The sequence below is a fragment of the Labeo rohita genome, chromosome 6 (assembly GCF_022985175.1).
Source record: "Labeo rohita strain BAU-BD-2019 chromosome 6, IGBB_LRoh.1.0, whole genome shotgun sequence".
Classification (NCBI taxonomy): domain Eukaryota; kingdom Metazoa; phylum Chordata; class Actinopteri; order Cypriniformes; family Cyprinidae; genus Labeo; species Labeo rohita.
Window position 1 is genome coordinate 6,389,399 of NC_066874.1, and position 8,799 is coordinate 6,398,197.

Here is an 8,799-nt window from a genome sequence, read left to right on the forward strand (position 1 = left end):
ACCTTCTGGGAACTGTACTGCTGCCCGTAACATTGTTCAGGTCAAAGAACTTAGAGTAAAACAGGAAGAACCTACTGATTCATGTTGTGTAATAATGACTTGGGGGAAAAAAAAAAAAAAAAAAAAAAAACCACACACACACACACACACACACACACACACAGAGAACTGTACACATAACCGAAATGTGAGTAAATGCAGCAATGCATACAGAATGTTAGTTTGTAAGAATGTAACTTTAACGTGGCTTCCTGTTCTGGGACTGTATCCTTGGCCTGTATCATGTTTTGAAAGAGACAGGTTATGTACCAGACATACATTCTTCTTAACAAGCTGTTCCGCCAGCAATGAACTGCATATTTGGGCGATTAAAAATCACGATGCGGAACTTAATAAACTAAATCATACGCAAGTGTTTATTTAGACTTATCACTTACAGTTAAGTATAATTCAATGTTAGATTAACTACTACCTACTTAATGTATTAAAATGTGCATATTGTTACACTGTACTTACATTAAAGTAACTACTATTTTTTTATATATAATTACACTACTATAATACATATTCTCAAGATTACAATTTTAATTTGCTAATAATTATTATTATTAATAAAAAAACAACAACCCTGTAACTTTTTTTAAAGCACAATAAAACGTCTGAGATGGAACAGTCCAATTTAATATCTTATTTTTTTCTGATAGAATGTTAAAAAGAAAGAACACAAAAAGAACTTTTCAAAAAACATGGTGAGGTAGATTGTAATCAACTGAGACTTTTCTCTAAGCCAAAGTGTCTTTTATGTAATTGTGAATATTTACGCAACAGTTTAACAGTCTCGTAACCTCCTTGTTCTACAGAAGCTGAAGTGTTGAGTACACAGAGGCGTGTTGGAGCAACCGCACACTGCTGCTGCCGTATATGTGCTCGGTGTACGGGGTGAGTGTCGTTACGGTGAACGGCAGAATAGCTATTTTGACCAGCTCCGTCCCTGTTCGGTCATTTCGTTAGGAGCGGAGGCTTGTGTATCGTCATGATGAACAAAAACGTGACTAGGCACCCAAAGCTCCGTGTTATGCAACCGCTGACCTACTAACACACATTCGAGGACGACGAGAGGAGAAAGTGTGTGTGTGTGTACGTGTGTGTAAGAGAGGAAAACTGGAGCAAAGCCTCCGACATAACATAAGGACGGAGAGGGAGGGAGAGATAGACGGCGAATAGCAGCACATTCAGGGAGTCACATTAATCGACACAAAGCCGGTGAGTGGATCACGACCCACGCGGGACATTTTCAGCCCAGTCTGAAGTTGTAAAAGGAAGAAAGACCAGAATCGGGACGAGAAACCGCATCTAGAGGTGCGGAGGAGCGATTTATTGAAGAATACGAGAGGATTCGTTCGTTTCACGAAAGGAATGCGCTATTTCACTTAGGTGAGTTCAACCGCAGTCGGTTTATCATGTAATATTTCACAATGTGTGCTGTATGTTTTGTGTTTTACACAGCTTGTAGCAGGCTAAGCAGTTGTAGGCTAGGCTCTTACCTTGCAACGTGGTCAGGGCATGTTATTGTTCACATGGAAACGGACTCGGGGTCGGCATGACTCTCAAATGCTTCGCTGACTGACAAATTCTTTGTTTTTCAATGATTTCTTCTTTATTGTTCATTTTTAAACTGTCAACTGTAAGGTAGCAACAGATTATCTCGCATTGTGCATTGCATACATATTCACATTCAATGTCAAGGCGAGACGGTCGTGGCGTGGGGGAGGTGGTGATCATTACGAAATCCAAACGCACGAGTGGCTGTGGGGTCAGTTAATGTCTGTGCATTGCGGTGCCACCATCCCGCTTGCATTTTAATAAGTAAGTTGCGAGTCAGCGTTCTTACAAAGCATACGATTGTAAAATAACGCGTGGCGACTTGCATCCCGATAGGATAATGCGTTCCGATGCCATGCGAGGGGTTGCACAATGTTCAGTGGCGAACAGAGACAGACCTTCCTCAGATGCTCGATAATAATCACAGCGAATTAAATTCTTGTCATGTGAGTTCGTGTCTGGTAGGTTGTTGTGCAATGCGAAGCGACGTAAAACTTTTGGTTGGGAAAGACAGAGGCAGGTTTAGTCACAAGCAATACTAGAGAACTAATGTGCAAATCTTCCAAATGTTTAATCATTTATCATAACTCATTGTGATGCAATACTCCGCTCATAAAGGCTGACCTACTCTCTAACCAAGTACACTTTGCCCCTTAACAATTCAACCACTCCCCATTCAGCAATGCCAGGAATCTGAAACTGCCTCACATTTCTCCCAAACTTCTCACAATACTAAGCATCACTCCTTAAACAAAATAAGGTTTTTGTTTCAGAAAAAAAAACATATTACATGCACACAGCATAATCTTGTCTAAAGAGTGTCGTAGTCTTTGACAACTCAACTGTGATAGACAGCTATTATGATTTCAGCATTAACCCCTGTAATTAAGAGTCTAGCCAACACACTGTCTCACAGCCTTACTGGCCTACTTGGCCTTTAGGTTGGAAGGAAGACTTGGAGGCGTAACAGTTTTGCCTGCATGTGACTGGGCGAACACATGCAGGGAGGCTTCCAGTTGTAAACACTATCCATGTGGAACGGTGCATAACTGTGTTTGACTGGACCTCAAGCTCTTTTTTCTTAATTGTGGACTCATTCTTGGAAGAGGAAAAGTAAACAAGCTGAGGGAACCAATAACACAAATGTGCATGTGGTCTAAATATTTGTAGGGCGGTTATGTCTTTCGTCTTGTTCTTTGAAAACCATTATGTTCTTAAATCAATAATCTACCATATATTAAAAGGTTTACAGAAATTATATTTATAGTAACGTCAGTGGCTGAACTTAGCTCAGCATGTCCTAAAATGATCCTGGACTGTGATAACAATCTGGCATCGAGCCACAACCTGCAATCTGAACTGTGCAGTACCTCATGGCTGATGAGTGATATTACAAAAGCTGGACCACATCTGAGCAGAATCCCTAATTTTTAAATCTTCCTCCCTTTCATTGCGTTTCGTGAAAATGCTAGTGCATTTGATGCACTTCAGTGCATCACTGGTGTGATTCATACCCTGGTTTAATCTAATATTCTGATGCTGACGTATTCACTCTTTTTTCGTACCTCTGCAGTGCTGGTAAATTCCTGTCTCGTCCCCCAATTGGAATCCTTAACTCCTCCCTCACCCAAGCGCACTATTTTTGGTAGGCACTATAATTCCTCCCCACTTGCTCAGACGCACAGACACACACCCGCGCACGTACACACCGTTGCCGCCCCACTGACCTATTTTACAGCACAGCGTTGGACCCAGCGCGCGCACGCACAGTGTTTACGGAGCAGCCGGTTTCTAGGTCAGTGGGACACACGCGCAACGTCCACCGCCCTCCCCCGTGCTCTCGTTTGCGTTCCTACGGAAAAATTATCATGCATGGAGCAAATACTTTGTGCTTCCATGTTTTCAGGATGTTCGGTCCTCAGTGTTCTGAGCCTTACCACAATGGACAAAGTTGTCCACAAATGTAGAAATACGTAGTAATACTCACTCGTGTGGTTGAAGATAAGGGAAAATTCAGTCGGGCTTAAACAAAACAGGCGTATGCAAAGTTCTGTGTTTACTTTTGAGAACAATGGGCTGTTTGTATTGTACATTTTTGTTCCTCTTCCTCTTTTTAGTGAGAATGCCTGGTGTTGAGGTTGTGTTTAAGCAATGGCGCAATAGCTACGTGTGGTTATGTAACATGACTTCAGATTCTCACGATAAGCTGCAAAATTGGATGAGCTAACAAATTAGGAACAAAAAGCACAATAAGTCAGTTAAAAGTTAGTTGTGTACATTGTGTACACTTATTTTTAGTACGCCAACTGTTCTTAGTTACAATGTCAATAAATGATGTTTGGATCACAAATAAATGATAAAAAGAGAATGAGGGTTATTCCGGATACTCCACACCTTTAGTTCCCTTCTATGGTGCTTCCTTCGCCTGCAGTCCTGGCAGTCAGTCAGGTGTCTCTGATTATGTGACAGTGCAGTATCTTACACAATAAGTGTCCTACTGCAGCACGGCGTGATCTACTCGCTGTGCTACGCTACTCTACTGACCTACATTTCTCTAGAGCTCATAGGACAGAGCATAAGCAGAACAATTCAGCTGCTGCCAAGATTGGAAATGGAACACTGGGATGTTTCTAAATTAATAGTTGAGAATACATTTTGCTGTTGCGTCATTTGACATTCATCTATGATATTTATCAAAGTAGATACCTTTGAATGCAAATTGTAAGGGAGAATTCACAAAACCCTTAAATTAAAGTTAAATGCTTGTTCTAATTTAAGGGATTTGAAATAACTTCTAAACCACATACTCAAACCTAAAACAGAGTAAAGAAAAAGAATAAAGAAATGACAATGTCACAAGTAGATTGATAAAGTCTTGTTACCTTTAACCTTAACACAGTTGTTTTATTCTTTATTTTAGACACATTTTCAGTAAACTCATCTTGTTTCATTGTCTTTACAGATCGACAACGACTTGGATAAAACACTGAGCTGAGACGGATCTGATGAATGATCAACATCTTTCAAAGGTGCTTGGAAAAAAAAGTTCATTCTTCAACAGCTATCCCAGCCTACACTGCCACCTCACCCATTAAAAAAAACGAGGAGATTTGCCAAGTCAACAAATTGAACTGTCTAAAATCGGAAAGAACTGAAAGCAAGCTCTATCACATCTGTCCAATGACGGTTGTTTTTGTTGCCTTTCATCTTTTTCTAATCTTTTTGACCAATCTGGACACTTGAAAGATTTGAAGGCTGATTAAAGTAGGAGGAAAAAGGCATCAATCAGAAATACATACAGTTCCTCTTTGGAGGAAAAAAAACAGAACCTCATACGTCATTGAGCATACTGACAATTACGTGTGATTTGGAAGAAACAAATACTCTTCAGTATTACAACATTTTTCAATGTCCACTGAGTGCCAGTTATACAAACTGGCCTTAACAGGACCACAATGGAAAGCCTGAATCTTCCTACCCAAAACAGCGGTTCCAGTTTGGAAACATTAGAGACATTCTCAAACTACAGTGAGAGTTTACCATCACCTCAAATGACCAGCCCTCCACGTCAAGGCCGACTCATAAAACCAAAACCCAACACGACCTGTCGGCGAAAGCGGGAGTTCATCTCAGATGAAAAAAAAGATGCATCCTACTGGGAAAAACGACGCAAGAATAACGAGGCTGCCAAAAGGTCAAGGGAGAAGCGCCGGCTCAACGACATGGTGTTGGAGAACAGGGTAATAGCACTGAATGAGGAAAACGTGAGGCTGAAGACGGAACTCCTGCAGTTGAAATTAAGATTTGGACTTATAAGCTCTGCGTCTTACATGGAGAAGACCCAGCAGATCAGCAGTAGTTCAGAGGCAGCGACTAATGGAGCTAATGGTACCGGGCCAACTTCCGGAAATCCATATTACTCAAGCAGTGGATACTCCAGTGCTTCTCAGGTCATGATGAACTCTGATTCCTCAGAGGCTGAGCAGCCAAGCAGGAGCGAACGCCACACGACGTTATCCAAGTACTCCCCGCGTGGCTCACTGTCTGACATGTCTGACGGATCTTCACGGGACAGTCCTGAACCTATCAACTTTGACATCAAACACGAGAGCTCTGGAATGGACATTAACAGGCTTGAGGCAAGTGTTCTTAATGGCATGTTCAATGGCCATCAAAGTCTTAGACAACTGGAGAATCACCAAACGCAAGAAATGGAGCAGCACGAAGGTGTCAACAGCCCAGCGCCCCCGTCCGCCACGCCCCAAAGAAGCGTCATCCTCTTTCGTTCCGGAAGCAGCTCGTACCCGGTTGAGAGCCAAAGGGTTGAGGACATGGAGCAGCAGGTTGCCCAAACGCAACATAATGGCCAAATCACTCATTTTACTCAAACAGGGTGCAATCTACCAATCAGACCTGATGGTTTAGAGACTCTTTCAGAGGTTGCACAACAGCTAGCCAGGAGGTCTTTGGATTCACCAAACTACGAATTCAAGGCGGATGCCGGGGAGAGCAGGAGGTTTGTCATACAGCAACAAGACCTGAGTAGAAGTCAGGTTCAAGAGGGCACTCCAAACTCTTTTGCTCCTGATTTGCTCAACGAGGCTGGAAAAGCCCACGTATACCAGCGGTCCAATCCCTACCTCGGCACTCTAAACGAGGAGCCACCAGTGCTAACGTATGAAGGCTGCCCAAAAGCAGATGGTTTCTACCAAGAGCACTCCTCCTCAGGCAAGGACACCTCCTCTAGCGATGGAGACCCACGCAGCTCGGATAAAGAAGCCTCCACTGATGATGAATCCCCCTCATCCTCTTCCTCTGATACCGGTGGATATCACGCCATCCACCAGTCAGCATCCTCACCCACGATGGTCGCCAGTGATGCGTACCAGTACGGAGACAACCAAGGTGAAATGAAAGGCACTGCTCTGCCACACAAGCTAAGGCTCAAGTACAGAGCACTATCTAATGGTGGCTCCCAAGACGTCCTGGCTACGGCGGCCGCTACGTCACCCGATCACGCTCTGCCTCAGCACCCCTACCTGGCGCTAGCGCAGGTTAACCAGCAGCAAGGCAGCAGCTCTGGAAGCAAGGAGGGGGAGAGCGAGACAACAGATGAACTTTGCACACAACAGTCTCCTTCCAGAGAGAAGGAAAGTGGGAAGAGGAGCTCAGGAGGACGAGGTAGCAGAAACAAGAAACGTGACTGAAACTGGCACATCAAATCCTTTAATTAAGACGGGACTTGATAAATGTCACCTTACCATCCTTATAGAAAGAAAAATGAAAACGGTACCAATTGCATGAAAGTCTATTGCTTATACGTAACATCAGCAACAAGAAAGTAACTCGTTGTGTTCTTGGTCTGTTTATCAAGAGCAATTCTGTGACCTTTTAATGCAGCTCTGTTCTCTTACTCTCTTTCATAAGCACTTAAATGTAACTCGAAGAAGTTGCGAAGAGGAAACTGAGCTCTTTCAAATGATCTCTTTCCTCTTTCAAAACAAACCTACAAAACTCTGTATAGCAACCTTTGAATTTACCTTACATGTTTCGTAGCTAAATCGATGGGTAGTCTCTGAGCCCAAGTAGTTTGCGCCACAAGTTCATGGAGTTCATCTCCCTACTGATTTCAGGAGGAAAAACCTCAGCAGATTTATGCCTGTCTCTCTCCTCTGCCTTCAGACTTTAGCATTATTGAAGCACTTGGATTATTATAATACTGTGACATGACTAAACATATCATATTTCAATATATTTTATGAAAAAGGTGACATGTCAATCTTCAGGAGTAGAAAAGTGGGAGAAAGACTACGAACACTGTCTACTTCTTACTGTATAGTCCTTTCCTAATGTTCATATCTGATGCTTCCATTATATTTTTGAAATCATCGTATTTATGTCCCCGTATCACACCGTTCGAGAGAACGTTCTCTTCATAGTGTTTCATTCATAGGTCAAGGTTAACCGGTGGAAAAATCACCTTTTGTACATCACATTACTATATTGTATCACTGTAAAGGAGCCTGATGGATCGACCCTCTCCAAAGGTCACTGTGACCAATCATTTTTTGAAAACGTTCACCTGACATTTAGCCAAATTAGAGTAAAAGCCCTTTCGGAAACGTCAAGGCGGCCGAATTAATATGCGAACTGTACAAAGTGTAAGATACATCATTGCCGTCTCAAGATGGTCGTTGTGGTCAGGTTTCAGAGACGCCTCACATGCTACCTCATGAGAAGAAACGGTTGAGGTTACGTAGAACTGGAGAGTTTCTCCTTTGGTGCGTGTAGCCCATTGCATCATCACACCCATTAACTGTTGCGTATAAACGTTAACACACGGTAAAATGCTGCAGCACACGACTAAGTGTTACCTAGACACAAATTCAGTCCCACTAGTTGTCTTTGTAGAATTTACCACAGCTGAAAGCTGCTTCTGCACTGAATTTTTTTCATCAGATTTTATACAGTCTGTGTTTATTGTTCCCAAACAGGTGCCTGGCACTGGCCATTATGTAAAAAGTGTACAGACAAATTCTCTCTTTTGAGTATTTTAAGTTTGTATCAAGTTTATTTTGGCATTCTATAATAATAATTATTATTATTATTAATATTTTATTTTATATTCCAATGCTATTATTCTTTTTCGGGTTAATATTTCTCGTGTCTGTTGTCTGTTCACCTCAATGTGATACAGTATGTATGTATTTTCATGTCCTGTTCATCTATTTCACCTCTGTACCCTGGTGTAATTGTGTGGTATTTACTGAAGTTTTAAGAAAAAAAAAAAAAAGAAAGATGTTTGTTAAAAGAGGTGGGCGTGCCTATCCAGGTGCTCAGAATGACACTAAAGGAGTGGAAAGCAAAATAAAACATGTTGTATGTTCAATTTACATTGCCTAATGTTGTTTATACCTCTTAGCTATGCCCACACAAGCCTTAATGCCCCAAAATAAACTGTTTCCATAAACAATACCAGCCTGCACTTGCACAAGATTGAAAACCAGACCAACGGAAAAGCAAACAGACTTTATGGTTCCAGCTTCTGACTTTTCCTCTCCTAGCACTATAAACTAATTGAAACGAGAGCTCTTTGAATGCATAGGGACACTTTGTACTCCTGCAGGGCGCAAGAGTCATCCAATATGATGTAACACTGGCCAAGTCACAGCACTTGTGTCACAGCCCAAAGACAGA

At 42.1% G+C, this 8,799-nt stretch overlaps 1 protein-coding gene across 1 annotated transcript; it reads left to right on the forward strand.

Moving 5' to 3' along the window:
* The first annotated feature begins 860 nt into the window (after nucleotides 1-860).
* nfil3-5 (nuclear factor, interleukin 3 regulated, member 5) lies at nucleotides 861-8,495 on the forward strand. The gene is made up of 2 exons (XM_051112651.1): nucleotides 861-1,434; nucleotides 4,565-8,495. Exon 2 carries the CDS (start codon nucleotides 5,058-5,060, stop codon nucleotides 6,807-6,809), a length of 1,752 nt encoding a protein of 583 aa, XP_050968608.1. The 5' UTR covers nucleotides 861-1,434; nucleotides 4,565-5,057; the 3' UTR covers nucleotides 6,810-8,495.
* Nucleotides 8,496-8,799: the final 304 nt, after the last annotated feature.

Coding starts and splice junctions, on each gene's coding strand:
- nfil3-5 (XM_051112651.1), top strand. CDS start 5,058: ATGGAAAGCCTGAATCTTCCTACCCAAAACAGCGGTTCCAGTTTGGAA.